We start from the raw sequence: 17,019 nt of genomic DNA on the forward strand, positions 1-17,019 counted from the left end.
CGGTGCGCCCCGGTGCGGTAACCGGCCCCGAGCAGCACCCGCCTCTTCTACCGTGGGGCGGGGCCGCCGCCTCTCCGTGCCCGCGCCCGCGGCGGAGCCGCGCCTGTTCCCGGCGGAGCGGCGGGGCGGAGCCGGCGGGACACGGGCCCTGCCCCCGGTGCTCGGCGCGGCCCCGCCCCACCCCGCGGGCGGTCACTGCGGCGGAGTCGCGGCGCCGCCATCGCGGGCAGATGCAGGCGATCAAGTGTGTGGTGGTGGGCGACGGGTGAGTGCGGGAGGGGCCGCGTCCCCGTCCCCGCAGCCCCGCACCGAACGGGCCCGGCAGCGCCGCGGGAAGGAGGGAGGGCTGGCCCGGGCCTGCGTCCCGGGAGAGCTGCTCCGCCGGCGGGAGGCCCCGCGCCGGGCGGCCAGGCTCGCTCTGGCCTGGATGGACGAGGGCCCGGCTCGGGTGGGGCCGGGCCGGCGGCGGCGGGAGCGGGGCTGGCGGCCGAGCCGCCGCTGAGTCCCCGCGGGAGATGGGGCCTTGCCGCGGCCCGCGCAACCCAGCCCGCTCCTTTCATAGTTCATGAGCTTGGCTGCTGCTTGGGTAGCAAACACCCGCTTCTCCTGGGTTTTACGTTTGCCTCCTAGTAGGTGCCGGTATTTTGCTATTTTTCATTGTACCTGCTTGATTCCTGACAGAGTGCACCCGAAAATCTTAATGTTCGCAGGTCTCGTATGTCCTTTTGTTGATTGTTCTGAGGTGAAATGCTTTGCTCTTTCTGATTTCACCATCTGCTCCTTGTCACCCTTTGTGCGTTTTTCTTAAGGCTCTTCCTAAATGCCTTTTTTGGGGAACATATCTCCCTGCAAGATGCAGGTGTGCACTAGATTTATGCTGCTTTGTAACTTTCCTAGCTCATCCTGCATATTTTCCCTCACAATTCCAGTTTACTTTTCTGATCACCTTAGCAGGAACATAGCTGAGGTACTCAGACCTAAATGTGAACAGGTCTTAGGGAGGGACTAGATTTCCCCTTTCTCATGCATGCCACCCCCTCAAATACACATTTGCGGTGAGACCTTCTAGGTTCCAGCCTGTGAGGGTTAAAGAAGGGAGTAGGAGAAAGCACAGCCTTATTGCAGAGAGGAGCGGTGTGACTGGGAGCTCAGGATGTTGGAAACCGGAGTTCAGCTGAAGGTTTGCTGTCGTGAGTTTTGCATTAAGACTAAATCAACTGTGCAGACTAAAAGAAACACATAGATACACAGATTTTTGTGAATTACAAGTGTCTCTTGTGATGGAAAGAGAAGTCACACTTAAGGAGGACAGTTGGACCAGTCAGCGTAGTGGTTCTTAACAAAACTTCTCTCTTCTCAGACTGAGGGGACCTAATCCAAAGGAAAAGTTGTAATAGTGGTTTGTTCTCTCTGTGCTTTTTGTCATCCTGGTGTGTGCAAGGGACTGTCAGCTCTCTTCCTCTCTTCTGACATCCTCTCTTATGTCAGGCTGGCTGCAGAATTGGGTAGGGTATACCCATTTCTGCTAGCTATTCAGCTTCACCCAGGCACCTCAAAGCCACCTTTCCTTGGCACTGTCACTCACAGTCTTTTTCTGGAAGGTTATCTGCAGTTTACAACTTTTCTTGGTGATAAAGAGGTTGCTCACACTGCTGGTACTCCTCTGTTTTTATGGTGAAGCTCTCAGTTAGGAAGTCTGCAGGGCTGGTTAAAGTCCCTGTGCTCATGCTATTGCTGGCCAGGCCTGGCCTGGCCGTTGCCAGCTGCCACTGCTGGGCTGACCAATCCCACTAACCTTCAGCAAAGCCCTGAGCTGGTGTTTTTATCCTTTTTCACTAATGTTTTCCAAACTGACAGCAGTCAATATTAAAGTCCATTTTTGTTTACGGATAATTACTTTTTCTCCTTTGTGTTTATTGATACTGAATTCCTGTATCTGAGGAGCTTGCAGAATTCTGCATTGTTGCATGTTTTTTAACCTCACTGTTTATCCATTTTGCTAAATTACTATGCATCTGTTGAGCCCAGCACACAACCCTGACTTATTTCCTCTCTTGGTTGTATTTTGACTGATTTCTTGCTGAGGGCTGAATGGGTAGGGAAAAGGAGTGACAGAGAGCAATGTTAGGAAGTGCTCAGGCAAGGTGCGCCTTTTGACTTCAGGCCATGTCTGTGACAACTAGGGAATTCCAGCCTGGAACAGATTTGTTTTCTCACATGGTAGCTTTTTACCAAACTGTGTGTTTTCGGTGGCGGAAGGGTGAGTTTTACTGCCTTAGTGCTCCATGCTGTACCCTTCTTTATGCTTGTCACTCCCTCTGCAGGGCTGTAGGGAAGACCTGCTTGCTGATCAGTTACACCACAAATGCCTTTCCTGGAGAATACATTCCCACCGTGTAAGTAATGTCCCTGGGCTTCAGTTGCTTTTTGATCTGTATGCTTGTGTGTGTAAAAGTTTGCTTTGTATATGAAGAAGTGGCTGTTGCAAATCAGACTGTGGACTTGACAGGTAAGGATGATGCTTTGGCTGTGTGCATGAGGAAGGCAGATTGTTCCCACTGGAACTGTGCTGCAGTATCCTTTCCTGATTCACTGTCCCTTTGAATTCCATATAAAGATGTGAAGGTGACCACAAAATTGTCACTGATGGGGACTCCTCATTTGCAGGTTTGATAATTATTCTGCCAATGTAATGGTAGATGGAAAGCCAGTGAACCTGGGCCTCTGGGATACAGCAGGGCAAGAAGACTATGACCGACTGCGGCCTCTTTCTTATCCACAGACGGTGAGTGCTGGGCTTGGGCTGGCTTGTGACTACTCTCTCTCAGAGACAGGGAGGCTCCCAAGGACAGACATGCTTCTTTCCATTGAGGAAAGTCTGAGTTCCTGCAGCTACACCCATAATTCTGGTTGCTTAAGAAGTATCACAGCTGATTTTCTCCTAAGAGATTGTCCTGTTCTAGTCTCTTTATAATGGTCTTTGAAGAGTTATGGGTGCCCCGGGGAGGCTCAAGTAAAAGGAATGCTGTAGGGCTGTTGTGCAGCCTAGCCGGTTCCATGTTCCCATTCTCTCTCAGCAGGACAGATCCCCGTTGGGCTGCCTAGGGAGTGTTTCTGGGTGTAGCAGTTCCTAAGCAGCTGTGCTGCTGGTGAAGCCCTTAGTGCTGTTAAGATGTTTGAGGCCTCAGGCTCTTGACATGCAGAGCCCAGCATTGTGAAAGGAGATGTAATCATACACTCAAGGTCCATTCCTTCTCTTTCTGAATTAGTTTAACATCTTTAGTGGGCAAGAATTTCTTAAGGCTACAGCAGTCCTTGCTTGTGGGAGGAGGTTGTCCTTTCTCAGGCTCCCTCTACAGCTTCCCTTCACTCTAGCGGTTTCTTTCTGCACAGCTGACCCTCTTGTTTCTGCACAGGATGTTTTCTTGATCTGCTTCTCCCTTGTGAGTCCAGCCTCCTTTGAGAATGTCCGAGCTAAGGTAAAGTATTCTCTTCCTGGGTGAAATGGTAGAAGGGAAGAACCAGTGACACTCCCTGCCCCACCCAGCACCACAGCTACAAGCCCAAAATTTCAAGCAGTAATGTTCTGGTGAGAGAAAATTATAGTCTGCAGTTTTTAAGTGGGACCTGCTTTTTATTAATGACTTCTTTGGCTAAGTTATTGCCTTTCTGAATCTGTGTTTTAAGATCAGGGATGTCTTAGAAGCTAAAATGCAGTTAAGGAAAGCGCTGTGTGCAGAGTTGGTTGGCAATGTCTGTCAGGATTCTGTGTCTTGGTGTCTTCATGATTACCTCTGTACCAGTCTCTTTTTGCAGAGCATATTAGAACTGTAGGCAGCAGTATCCTATTCAGGTGTTGCCACTATGTCAGTAGTGAACATCTTCATTCACAATAGTAGGAATGCATCCTTACGGATATGGCCACTCATATAACTACTTTTCTTACCATGCCTCTCTGTTTCAGTGGTACCCTGAGGTTCGACACCATTGTCCAAATACACCTATTATCCTGGTGGGCACCAAGCTGGACTTGAGGGATGATAAGGACACCATTGAAAGGTTACGTGATAAGAAACTGGCCCCCATCACCTACCCCCAAGGCTTGGCCATGGCTCGGGAGATTGGTGAGTCCCATGAGCAGGCAGATGTTGGTGGCACTGAACTTTGTGAGTGGGTGAGCAACAGTTGTATGGTGGTAGAACTGAAGTGGTTGAGCTGGAGCTCTCTTTCCTCAGGGTCGGTAAAGTACCTCGAATGCTCTGCCCTGACACAGCGGGGCTTGAAGACGGTGTTTGATGAAGCCATCCGGGCTGTGCTCTGCCCGCCGCCTGTGAAGAAGCCTGGCAAAAAGTGTACCATGTTTTGAGGGCTGAAGCCTTGGTGTAGGCTCAGCATGCTGTCATCCTCTGACAGATTGCATATTAAGCTGGGTGTTTCTGAAGGGGGCTGGGATGTGTAGGGCCCTTCATCATGTTCGAAGTCAGTGTTTTTTAAATGTCTCTTTGATTTAACGTCAGTGTTGATGTGAAGGGGCAGTGGGGACAGCAGACCAGCTGGGGACTATACAGCCCCCAGGGGAGGTACAGCGGGGAAGGCAAGGTAGCTCCTTCAGGCAACAAGCTGTTTTGGCTCTCCTGAACTCCAAGTGGAAAGGAGTTCCTGTTCTGGAAACACTTGTTTGCAACCTGCAGGTGAAACAGGTGGTGAACATCCTGGTGGGAGTGGGGAGGGAGCTGATTTCAATGGTGCTGAAAGACAAGAATAGCTGGGAGGATGGTAGGGTCTCCTTGCCCAGCCTGCTGTGGCTAACAGTTAACAAACTGGTGCTCTAGCAGAATGTTCTGAGACTGTTAAAGAAATCATAACCAGCCCTGGAAGGGGTCAAATGAGAAGCTGAAAAACTAATAATTAGGTGCTTTACTGGGTACTAGCCAAACTCTGTGAGTGAAACAGCTCCATGCAATCAATGCATTTGCCTTTTTGTGTGTACACACCCTAGGACAGCATGGTGCTGCTCCCCCCCATTAGTCTTTGGCAGGGCCTCCCCCCAAAATCCAGTCTCTGCAGAGCAGGGCTGGGGTTGTTGCCTCAATTTTTTTTTTCTACTAAAGACAACACAGGAAGCAATGAGGTGTCTGCTAACTTCTTTCCCTTCCCACTGAAAATGCAGACAGACTCAGTGGATTTGGATGGAACAGGGAGAGCTTCTGAAGGGTTGTGGTGGGGGAACAGGGTTGGAAGGGAGGTCCAATTTCTAATCATCATGTAGAGTGACAAGATAAAACCTTATTTGGTGCAATAAACATTCTCCATGAAGGTGTATGTGAGCTTTATTATATAGCAGCCTTGCAGAGCTGATTTCCTGCCTCACTTCTAATACAATCTTCAGCCCTGCTGCCCCTCTGGCAAGAAGCAAGTCATTGTTTTCTATCCAGTTTACATCTAGGCAGTATTCATATGAAAATTGAGGCCAGGTGTGAAATGCAGGTGTCATCTTAGGAGACAAGAAAGCCCCCATCAATCATCAGTGAGCTGCCAGTTGTCATAGCACTCTTGTCACTCAGCAGGAAGAGAATGCTGTTCACCACATCATCCACCTCTGCAATCAAACATGAAAACATCTGATGCCCACCTCAAAGTGTACCAGAAAAACAAGCACTTAAAAGGTCTGCCTTTGACCTCTGCAGGTAATTAGAGCTGGAAAGTGTTTCTGCCTTCAAACTGTGCTTGATGAAGTGTCTGGGACAGTGTGGCTGAGAGCTGGACATCAAAGTGTCCTTGTGATCAAATGGTGCTTGGGTCACAGCAAACACTCTGTCAGGTTTATGAACAATAGAGTAAGTTCATTTCACTTGTCCCAAGACGAGGAGGGTGTAGAAAAAGTGAGAGGAGGGTTGATTCTCACCCTGTCCTGAAGGAATACTGCAGGAATTCAGCCTGTGATGTCAGTGAGAAGGCTTGGAGAAAGCATGAGAGCACAGCCTGGGGACAGACATACATCACTGACCTGCAAACTTTCCCAGCGGAATCCGGTTAATCATGGCAGCAGATTTCTGAGGGTCACTCCAGTTAATTCTCCCCATGTCAGTCATAACCACAGTGGGGTTCACAGTGTTCACCCTAATCTGGGACCAGGAACAACAAATAATCTAATCCAACTGCTGTGGTTGTGCTCAGGTTCAGCTTTCACACTTTTCTCTCACAGACTCCTACCTTGTGGGGTCCCAGTTCCATTGCCATTACTTTGCTCAGCATATCCAGAGCACTTTTTGTGGAACCTTTAAGAGAAAGGAAGAAAAGGAGATATTTAACTGCATAGCACCTGGTCTGGAGGTGCTATGGAACACAGGGGTATTTTGCAGCCCAAAACCGGCAGCTTGGTGACTGGGTCTCCAGCTGGTCAAAACTGAGAGGGGCACTGCTAAAGCTGCACACACTTACAATAGACAGCATGATCCTTCAGCGCACGCTTTGATGCCTGGCTGGAGACATTCACAATAGCTCCTGGCACCCCCTGTGCAATCATCTGCCGAGCAACTATCTGGGAGAGGGAGGAGAGAGAAAAAAAAAAGGAATGCCAGAATCCTAACAAGAGAAATCATTATTTCACTCCATAGGAATTTTGCTGGGCTATTATGGTAGACCAAAGAACAAAAACATCTGGAGGAAGCAAGTCCTCACTGCCTCCTGCTTACAAGAGAGTTACAGCAAGAGTGTGAAGGGACTGTACACATAGTTTGTCGGATTGACTTAGGACTGCAGTCCTTTCAGCCCCTACAGTGGATACATCTGCTTATATACAGCAATTTAGTCACTGCTATTCATGGAGGCAGCTGCAGTGACAGTTCTTCCTCACCTGGGAAACATGAAGCACAGCCCCAAAATTCACATCAAGAGACCTACAAATAAATCAAATTCAAGTTACAGAGTGGTTGTAGCCCAGCCCAGGGAGCTGTTTTGGGAGGCAGCAGAGGACAAGTGCTGCTGGTGTCTTGGAAACACTGGTGATACTCTAGGACATGGACAGAAATGCCAAGTTGTCAGGAGAACCAGAATGATCAGGTGGGATCTCAGCAATGAACCAGAACCATCCATTGGCTGCAAGCCTGTCAGTGTGTGAAGAGGTGCAAGCATGCATCAGGTACATTTTGCACAGGACTCTGCTCTTCTGCAGCCTAATGGAATTCCTCTGTCAAAGTTTAAACAGAGCCCTGGGCTTCAGCCAGGACAGATGACTCTTAGGTCAAGCAAACCCTTCACACAGATTTACAAAGCAAAGCTGCTGTAAGGTGGTTAGAGGCAGCATTTCTTCTGTTTGCCACATTGTGCTTCCTTAGGCTTCCACCTGCCAGTTCTGCAGAATGATCTTAGTAGAATCCATACATTTTATGTTCTAGTCACAAACCTTTATTATAGATTCTCAACAGCCATTTTTAACACAGGGACACAGTGTGACCCATTTTCTCAGAAGGATGTGGTCAAGATAGCCTGTATCCTAAAGTGTACTCAACAAAACTGGACCTTTTCAGAGAACAAAGAAGTCATGTTATAGTAGTTAGCAAATTTAATTTCCCACCATGACCGATTTTGCTTCCTTACCTGGCTTTGTTGTCTCTATTTCTGAATTGTCTTAGCAACAACTGCCTTTCATTTTAACGGAGCTTGAACTAGACTTGGAAGCTCTGAGCTTGATGAGCAGCAAAGGCACTCTCCTCCCATGCCAGTGGGATGACTGGTGCACCCCGCCGTTCTGGAGGTGACACTGCAGGTTCTGGCTACTTAGAAATGGGTGTAAAGCCAGTGCTTTGTTTCCTTTTGCTGTTTAAGGGGTGAAAGGTGATGATGTAAAGTATGAAAAGACAGTAAAGAAAAAGGACATATGCAGTAACAATCGACCACTGGGTATTGCCAAAAGCGTGCATGTCAGCCTGTTCAGTGTCAATACACCAGTTGCTGACTTTGTTCTTTTCAACTGCTGTCCCTCTAATAACACCCTTTTCTGGAAAGCTCTGCCACCGTTTTTGACGTTCAGAGCTTTGTAAGGCCCTGGCGAGCATCGGCCCCAGAGCTCCCCGCGGAGCTGCGGGCCGGTGCGGGAGCTCTGGCGGGCCGGGGCCGGGCACTCACCGCTGCAGGGCCGAGCGCGTCACCTCCAGGAAAGGCTGCAGCTCCGCCACCGCTGCGTTGTTAACCAGCAGCTGGAACGGCCCCGCCGCGCCCACCGCCGCCTCCACAGTCTCCCAGTCCGCCAGGTCCACGCAGAGGGTCTCGATGCCCGGGCACTGCGGCGAGGGCGGCGGCGGTGGGCCGGGGGGAGCCCGGGGCCCCGCTGCGGGGTTATTGGGGCGGAAGGGGGGCAGAGGAGGGTCCGGTACCTCCCGCGCGAGGCTCTCCAAGTCCGCCGCCGTTCGGCTCAGCGCGGTCACGCGAGCCCCGGCCCTGCTCAGCGCCACGGCCACGGCACGACCGATCCCTGCGAGGAGACGGCGTCAGGCTCGGCCCGGCCTGGCCCCCGCCCCCGGGCTTCTGCCGACGGTCACCTTTGCCGGCCCCAGTCACCAGGGCCCGCCGGCCGCGGAAGCTGAGATGCGCCTCCATGTCTCGGCTGGACTGTGGCCGAGGCGGGCCCGGGGCGGGTCCGGCAGCGGGGCGGCTCCATAGGGCGAGTGAGCAGGGCAGTCTGTCCCCACTGCCGCCGGGAGAGCGCAGCACCAAGCTGCCTCCAGGCTCATCCGGTAAGACAGGCAGAGGTGAAATTTCGTGGCTCTCACTCGTGAATGACGTATCATTTCAGCGATCACAGAAAACAGGCTTTTTAGAGTGATGAAAAAGACCTGCCAGCTCTGCCCCCTCGAAGTTGCTGCTGAAGATGACAAAATCTTCATTATCTCAATTCCTTGACTGTACTCTGTTAAGAAGCAGCTGCAAGGATTCTTCTCATCCGTCTCTGTTCTCCACATCTGTCATTGAGCTTACTTGCTTTTTGTCCCTTGGCATCACATGAGTCTGACAGGAGGGCATAATTTTCTGGATTAGTGGGTTTATGGTCCATTTTTGATACAGAGCACATGTGAAGAAATATGACAAAACACAGCCTTTGACATATTTAAATATTTATTTCATAAAGTTACTTTATGTATGAAAAAGTAGTTTGATAAAAAGGCTGCATCCTGATTGCTCCACATGGCTTACTGCAGTCTCAACACAAGAAAACTTGGAACAAACCTAAGCATACTGAGGTTCCCCTGTTGCCCTGCAGGAGAACATGGCCCTTTTGAAGTTCCATAAATATGCTTCCAGCTTTGAGGACACTTGCCTCTTTGGCATACCTAGTGTGACCAGTGACCACAGTGTGAAACTTACACCATTTAGTTTTGCTGTCATCAATATAAAGTGTTGTCGTTTTTTTTAACTGCAGTTTGCCACCATTGCTGCCCAGTCCTAGCTTTGTCTCTGTCATCTTTCAAAAGGCTGCTTCCAGTGGAAGGGGAAGATTTCCAACAGAAGAGTTCAGAAGCAGTGCTTGAAGTCAAAATCACCTCAAGAGCTCATGAAGTTTCACAGTTTTCTTTACAGGACTTTAAAAACCAAGAACCTAACAAGTGCTTTAAAAAAAAATATGGATACAAGGACTCTCCAGAACGATTAATGACAAATAATTAAACCAGAGGATACCTCAATTCTAGTTAGCAGAAGATCTAATAAAGAGGTAGAACCTACTATGCCACAAATCCTCCTCTGTTTTCTATGGGAGGCACACCTGTAACACTGACAGCCCATTATGGAACAGCCAGTGTGCTAGCTGGGCTTTGATCCATCTCCCTGCAGCTTTCTTATTTCCATACCTCATGTGTACCTTAGTACACACAATAGAAAGGAGAAATACAAGAATGAGCTGCAGGACTATAGTAAGTAGCAGTCAGCTTGTTTACTCCTCAGTAGAGCTACCTAAAATCATGCAAAGAGGACAATGTACTGAGGTAAACACTGAAAGGTCTGTTAAAATGCAGGGAACACGGTATATTTGAGGAGGCTGACCCCTGTGCTAAGTGGCATACTTAAATACACTACAGGATTTGCCAGGAAGTTAAATAACTAGGCAAACCTCACAGTACAGCTGAGTGCAGCCATTTAGAAACCTGAAACTTCTGCTAGGTCCACAATCAAGTCAATAATCACAGCTCCAGATCATACAATGGCATTCTATTATTCTTCCCTTAATTTGGCCTCAAACTCTAGCACTAAACCAGCAAGTATTTTTTATAACAGTAAACAGTGATTTTGCAAAGGTATATTTTTTTAAGGTATTCTTCAGATCAGGTAGGGTTTGCACATGGCCAAAATCTGGACTAACAAAAAAGTGAACATATGCAGCCCTACTCCTTCCACTTTAAAAACCAAGTTTACTTTCTTTAAAAAGCAGCAGCAGATGATATTGCTAGAGCACTGTACTTCTGCTTGTGAGTGTGCAATCTCCTTGTAGTGACTGGGTGAGCTACTTGTTGAAATATTAAGGAGTAAAAACAAACACCGATCTTGACTTTGTGGTAATTAAAAGATTATCTGAAGAAGCTGGAGTAACCATGTTAATACAATTAAAGGTCCTCAAATGATACCATCAAAACTCTTCTCAGTGCATTGCACCTATCTAGCATTTCTCCCTTCTCACACTGCTTCAGAAACAGGGCGTGTTTTGCCAGCACAAGCTTCTCCAGCTCATGTGACCAACTACCAGCCAAGTGGGAGGAACAATTACCATCTTGTCAGGCAAATATTTTTTCAGTATCAAATATCAAGGGAATAGATCATAATCATCAACCATTGCAATTCAGTTGGCATGCGAGCCAGGTCTGACAATTACCTCCACAGGAGGTACACATGGATAACAGGGGAGAATGTACATTGTAAGCAACTCACCTAGTCTTGAGTAAGCTTACCCTCACACAGGGTTTTCTCATGACAAAGGCTTTCAGCCTTGTTTACCCTAGTGATTCCACGATTTCTGTATTCTATCCCACTGCAGTTTTAATCTGTCAGGCCACAGAAGCACTTAAATAATTCTGTTCCCAAGAAAGATGAGTGAAAACTTCCCCTTTCTTGTCACCATGGGGACTACAGTCTGCTCTTGCACTCCAGCTTCTATACAGTGGCTTCTAATAACCCCTAAGGGTAGTAAAAACACTCTCACTCCCCGTACTGCATTTGCCTCAGATGTGCCCAAGCACAGGTTCACATGCCATCAGATGAAAGTATAAAGTGACTCATACACACAGGACTGTGGTCATCTTATGAAGAGCCACTAGACAAAAGAACAAAGATGCTTCTTGGAATGTCCCAGGCTGCAGCTGAACAAACCACACCTTATTGCTTTTCTAAACAGAGTCTGCTACCTCCTTTGTAGATACCACTGGTTGTCTCCCAGAAGAAGAATAAAACCACCAAAAAACTCTGCAACTCCTGCCTTATGCAAACTAGCTGAGACACAGGTGTCAGTGGCTGGTCAAGAATTATGACATCTTCTTAGCAGGGCACCAAATGGTGTCAGGATAAAGCAGACAATGGACAGATTTAAATCTGTATTAAAAAAGAAAGAAAAAGAGACAGCATTAGATTGGAATCCTCCATACATTGAACATACTAGCACTGAATGTGCAGCACTCTGATGGAGCAGGGCGTGGGTCTACCTGCTTTTGGCAATGAGCTGACATAAGAAAATAACCCCATTAGTGGGTCTGATCACCTTACAGATGACAAACATGAACATGGTAGGGAGATCTTGTTTTGGAAGTGGACACTAACCGGGTTGGATCTTGCTGAAGGCCAAACACTCCTCCCACACTCACAACATTGTGTTTGTTCTCAGGGTCACCGTAACTCAGGGTTACCTGGAAAAACAAGTAAATATTCAAGACTTGTAACACTAATGCAGATAACTAGAGTGGACATAGCAAGGTACCAAGAAAGTCTCCAAAGATGCTGTCTGATCTGAACACGGATCACATTTGGAGGACAGTGGTTAGCTGTGACGTAAGCAACGTTGGTGCTGAATGGCACTAAGGGCAACATGGGAGAATACACGGAAGATCTGAAAGTTGCATTGCCCTGAAGGACAAGATGAGTTTCAATTGTAAACTTTGTAAGGACATTAATTCTGCTACTGTTTGTACCTTCACTAAATAACATCTTCATCCTTACCAGATATCGCCATAAGTTTGCAATAGCAGTATTTTAGCACAGGGGAAAAATATAAATATTTGCATATTAAGTAGCATGGAAAGGATTGTCATGTTTCAAATCTGAAACAAAATTTAGATCTTTGGAACCCCAGGTTCCTCCACACAAGCGTTGCATGAAGAATTTTTCAGGTGTCAGGTACAAGAAGACTTACCTTTTCTTTATAATTGTACATTTCCTGGGTTTTGGGTTAGCTGTCTTCATCATGGAACCAATGATGACCAGTGAAACAATGTATTCATGCTACAGTCAAATTCACTAACATGAAGGGAGATGACATCACGGTGGAATTTGGCCCCAAGCGCACATTTCTGCTGCCTAATACAATTGCCAGAAAAATATAACCACCCAGCATGCAGGGGCAAAACCACACTCGAGTTTACTTATGGTGCCAAGCAATGTGATGCAGGCAACACTGTTGGGTGGCCTTGTGGCTCCACCTGCTGCCAGGGAGGTAAAATATATCCCAGCAATTAAAAAGCAACTTCATTTTTCAGAAGCAACTTTTAATTTTCTTGAGATTCATACAAATTGTTCTTTAAAGTGATCAAACATTTAATTATGTCAAGTACTTATAAGGCTGCCTTTCTGAACAGCATGAATTAAGATAGAAACTTTGTTAGACAAAATCAGGAACACTGTTTAGCAAATTTCTACACTTTCTGCTACTGCTACATGCAAACAAATCCGTGTTTAGGAGGAGATGGGGTACACCCTACCTAGGCTTCATGTAGCATAATGTGTCCCCAAAGGAGGGTTCAGCTATATGACCTAGTTGGCTAGGGTGAAACTGTGCTTTTCACCTAAATGAAGGAATTGAGCAGGATACAGCTCTAAATGAGTCTGTAGATATCCTTCTTTGCTGAAGAGTGCTAAGTCTATGCAGTGTATTCTTTCTGATCAGACTGAGGTGTAATTATAAACACAGGATATGAGGCATAGCCCTACCTGCTGCAGCACAGACTCGCCTTGAAGTCTTTGCAGATTTTCCAGGTGGGAATGGAACAATGGGCTGTGCAGCAGCTTTACCTCCAGCAGCCCTTCGATGATGTATCCAATAGTGCAGTCATCAGGAAGACGTACTCTTTCTGCAGTACTGATGAAATTGCCCAGGCTGTGACAGAGAGCACAGGAGACAAGCCAAAATAGGTTTGAAAGCCTCCCAAACATGTATTGATGGAGCTCAACTAGGAACAATGCTTACCTGGCCCAAGGACTCATCTTCAGGGCAAGACCTCGGCTGATACAGAACCCAGCTCCACCTGTGGCAAACCAGAATTTCACAGTTGTCTTCTGAAGAGCAAAAAGGAAAAACACACACAGCAGTTACTGATAATCATCTTTTTGCATTTGGATGGGCAGGGAAGGGAACTCAAGGTTCTATTTGATACCACATATGAGTCAGAACAAGGCTACAGATGAATCCCTATATGTTTAGGCTGCTGAAAGCAGCTAGCTGTTCTCTCAAATGAAACTATCTATGAAATAGACAGCAGGTAACCATCAAATTAGCATAAGGGAGGTAGCACACATGAAATGGGAAATGGTAGACTCCCAGAAAATTACATCTGTCCCCTATTCATTTTAACCAAGGGTCATAGCTAGCTCAGTGTTACTGAGGATGTCAAAGGTGGTCCATATATATATATATATATGATTGGCTTCACGTCCAAGGAGACTAATTTGTTGTGCAGAGTGTTCCCTAACAAGCTGTTTTATAACTGAAGTTTTGGCCAGTGGATTGATATATCTTTAAAGAGACCTGCTAGTGCAGGTGACCTGGTTAGTATTTTTTCCTTAGCACATGTATCTTATGACTGAAATATATTTGCTCCTGGTTCTTGGAAACCTAGTAACCATTTTATATTGGAAATGCTTTATCTATCCAGAAAGCTTCTGTTACCCATGTGACAAGTTGGTTCCAGATGATGACAATGTGTGTGAAACTGCATTCAAAACAAATAAAAAACCCCTTGAACTCCCAAGTCCTAAAATAAGGAACACTGCCCCCAAAAGCTACTAAAGGAAAAGTAAGAGTCAAGGTGGGGAGGCCCTACTAAGCTCAGTGTGAGGGAGATCACAGCATGTGTGAGTAAAGGAACACAAACAGATAGCCATCCACGAGACAACCTCTATTGTGCATACATATGCATACAACATTGGACTGAAGGTGCATTTAACCCAGCATCCTGCCTCTGAAAATGACCATCATTAAATCATTTGGGTTTAGGGCGGAGTCCTATGAATTGTCAAGGTTTTAAAGGCTTAGAAGATTGGGATGTCTCTCAGATAAACTGAAAAAGTTTACTTACTGATCCATCACTTTGGACATGGTCAGCTGCTTCAATAGGATGGTCCAGACTCGGTCGCCCCACATACACATCCTGGCTGTGTGAGAAGGCAGACAACAGATGTAGGAGAGTCCGAGGGTTCACATAGTTGTCATCGTCCACATGGCAAAACCATCTTCAAACAAAACAAAGCAAGAAGTTATAGGGAAAAGACATGAGTTATAGGTTTACAACTGAGTCATAGACTTTCACACTTGGAGCAGAAAATATTTCTTATTGTCCCAAATTACAGAATAGGAAAGATGAAAGCACCTACAGATGCTAAATCTTCAAAGAGGCTGAAATTAATAACCTCCTCCTTTCCACCTTTCAGATGATGCTTGTTTAAAAATACTGCTTCATGCTGTGCTCCCTTTCCTGCACTCATCCCTACATTTTAGCTAATACTACATTCCTTACTGGAACAGAGATGATTACTCAAGTTTCCTGTAAGCACAGAACGGGAAGAAACAAAGTCAATTGGAACAATGTGTTCACTTACTTTTGCCCAGATTCCAGGAATTTATCATATTCCACAGACATCTTGCAGCAGAGAGCTTGCCGGGTATGGACAGCGGAACAGTTAGTGTTGATCATATGATCCCCTAGAAGAATAAAAATCAGCCCTTTCAGGTCTGAGAAGCATGTGTAGTCAAAAAAAGACTACAAAAGAAGTGCACACTTGGCACTAATATTATACATCTGAGGTGCACATGGTGCACGCATGGAGAAGAAACTGCAGGATAGGCGGGCTCACAGGTTACCCATCTGGCATGCAAACTGCAGAGGTCATAAAATTGTGTGAATGCACAGAAACAAGCGAGGGTATATAGATAGTGTCACAAGATGTGTGCGAAAGAAATACCTACTATAACTTTGGACCACATAAACTTAAGCTTACTAACAAGAAGAAAAGGGGTGCAAAAGTGAACCCAGTATTCTGGAAGTTACAGGTATCTTGTCCAGATGGCAATTAGAGAGAAATTTTCTCTATTTTCTCCATCTTAACTTCCCCAATTGCTTGTACAGCACAAAATAAGGACTTCTATAGAAAGTACAAAAGAAACAAAACTCAGTTATAACAGACAGCATGCACCTGTGCTGCTACACAACTCACCTGCTTTCAGGCGTAGCTCCTGATCCTCCCAGTCCGTGAATATAAATGTCTGTGGGAGACAAAAATGGTGTGTCTACATTTAAGGACTTCAGATTCTTATTTTAAATTTGTTCAGTTTCAGAATTCAGAATATTTTGTCTCTCTTGGTAGTTTGTTTCACAGTAGCCACTGGAATGGGAGAGGGAGTAGGGGTGCAGAGACCCCCAGCAACTTCAATCCCTGCCTTATTTATTACATTGTTTCCATTACAAACCAGAAGAATGTCATTTCAATAAAGAAGGCTGTATTTTACCCTCATTGTTTCACGGTACAGACAACTGATTTCCAGACAGAAAGAATTTTGGTCTTTTTTGGTACTACCTCCTCTCTCTGGCTATGAATCATCCACAGCTGCCAAGCAGGTAAAGAAGAAAGAATGCAAGTCAGGGTGGGAAGTGGCAGGTGGTTAACACAGTCTTGTTCCAATTACTGGATAAAAGCCCATTAATATACTTGAACAGACTAAAATTCTGAAACAAGGGAACAATTTTATGTTCTACAGAAAAACGTAAGTACTTAGTCCAAAATACTGGCTTAGATGCATCATCACCAGGAGTCTTTTGCTATCATAAAAGCACTTTTTACGATAATAAAAAATCGTACAAAAAAAGCGCACTTTTTACGATCATACAAAAATCAGCAAACTATGTCTGCTTGGACTACCGATCCCATATTGCAAGTAACTGACTAATCAACAACGAACTCTTTTGGAAGCATGTTCACACCAACCGTTAATATAAAACGACTTTCCACCGTCTTACAAAGAAAGCCCCTTTTAACATAAGGAAGAGAATCTCCGTAAGAGTGCAGAAGGTGCCCAGGCAAGCACAGGGCCGAGGCTCCCGGCTGCCCCTGCCCCCTAACAAAGTCTCTCACCTGTCTCCTCGCCTGGGAGATCCAGGTTTGGAGGAGCAAGTCCAGCCGGCTCTTATGGTACTTCCTCGTGGTCTTCACCGCAATGAAGATGTCCTTGAGCTCTAGGCTCTCCCTGGCGGAGCTGCCGGCAGGCCCGAGGCGGACCCTCCGCGCCAGCTGCGCGCTGCCCGCGAGGCCGCCGGCCCCGGGCCCGCCGCGCGGCGCTCCGGCAGAGCCCGCGGGGAGCGCGCGGGGCGGCGGGGGCGCGCTGGGCCCGGCGGCGGGCGGCGGGCGGGGCACGGCGGGGCGCTGCCCCCGCGGCAGCAGCAACAGCAGGAGGGCGGCGGCGCCCAGGGACAGCAGAACCCCGGCCCTGCGCAGCCCCAAGCAAGGACCGTTCATGCTGCAGCCCCGCGGGCCCCCGCCGCAGGGTGCGGCCACCTC

General features: G+C 47.0%; 3 protein-coding genes across 4 annotated transcripts; 1 reads left to right on the forward strand and 2 right to left on the reverse strand.

Annotated features, from left to right (window-relative positions):
* The first annotated feature begins 106 nt into the window (after positions 1 to 106).
* RAC3 (Rac family small GTPase 3) lies at positions 107 to 5,316 on the forward strand. Of its 2 annotated transcripts, none has more exons than XM_002197137.5 (6): positions 107 to 265; positions 2,325 to 2,396; positions 2,668 to 2,785; positions 3,417 to 3,479; positions 3,965 to 4,124; positions 4,236 to 5,316. In XM_002197137.5, the coding sequence occupies exons 1-6, from the start codon at positions 231 to 233 to the stop codon at positions 4,364 to 4,366; spliced, it is 579 nt and encodes a 192-aa protein (XP_002197173.1). In that variant the 5' UTR covers positions 107 to 230; the 3' UTR covers positions 4,367 to 5,316. The 2 variants fall into 2 exon arrangements, with proteins under 2 accessions (XP_002197173.1, XP_072793239.1); XM_072937138.1 differs by having other exon boundaries at positions 168 to 244.
* On the reverse strand, positions 5,313 to 8,762 carry DCXR (dicarbonyl and L-xylulose reductase). Its single transcript, XM_002197215.7, has 8 exons — positions 8,541 to 8,762; positions 8,376 to 8,473; positions 8,128 to 8,282; positions 6,857 to 6,899; positions 6,442 to 6,541; positions 6,214 to 6,278; positions 6,008 to 6,125; positions 5,313 to 5,599 (listed from the first exon to the last, which is right to left on the reverse strand). Exons 1-8 carry the CDS (start codon positions 8,596 to 8,598, stop codon positions 5,496 to 5,498), a joined length of 741 nt encoding a protein of 246 aa, XP_002197251.4. The 5' UTR covers positions 8,599 to 8,762; the 3' UTR covers positions 5,313 to 5,495.
* A 334-nt stretch (positions 8,763 to 9,096) lies between these two features.
* RFNG (RFNG O-fucosylpeptide 3-beta-N-acetylglucosaminyltransferase) lies at positions 9,097 to 16,977 on the reverse strand. The gene is made up of 8 exons (XM_030287529.4): positions 16,597 to 16,977; positions 15,682 to 15,730; positions 15,067 to 15,169; positions 14,547 to 14,700; positions 13,439 to 13,527; positions 13,183 to 13,348; positions 11,800 to 11,885; positions 9,097 to 11,574 (listed from the first exon to the last, which is right to left on the reverse strand). Exons 1-8 carry the CDS (start codon positions 16,975 to 16,977, stop codon positions 11,508 to 11,510), a joined length of 1,095 nt encoding a protein of 364 aa, XP_030143389.4. The 3' UTR covers positions 9,097 to 11,507.
* Positions 16,978 to 17,019: the final 42 nt, after the last annotated feature.

This window comes from Taeniopygia guttata, chromosome 18, assembly GCF_048771995.1.
Source record: "Taeniopygia guttata chromosome 18, bTaeGut7.mat, whole genome shotgun sequence".
NCBI classification, from domain to species: domain Eukaryota; kingdom Metazoa; phylum Chordata; class Aves; order Passeriformes; family Estrildidae; genus Taeniopygia; species Taeniopygia guttata.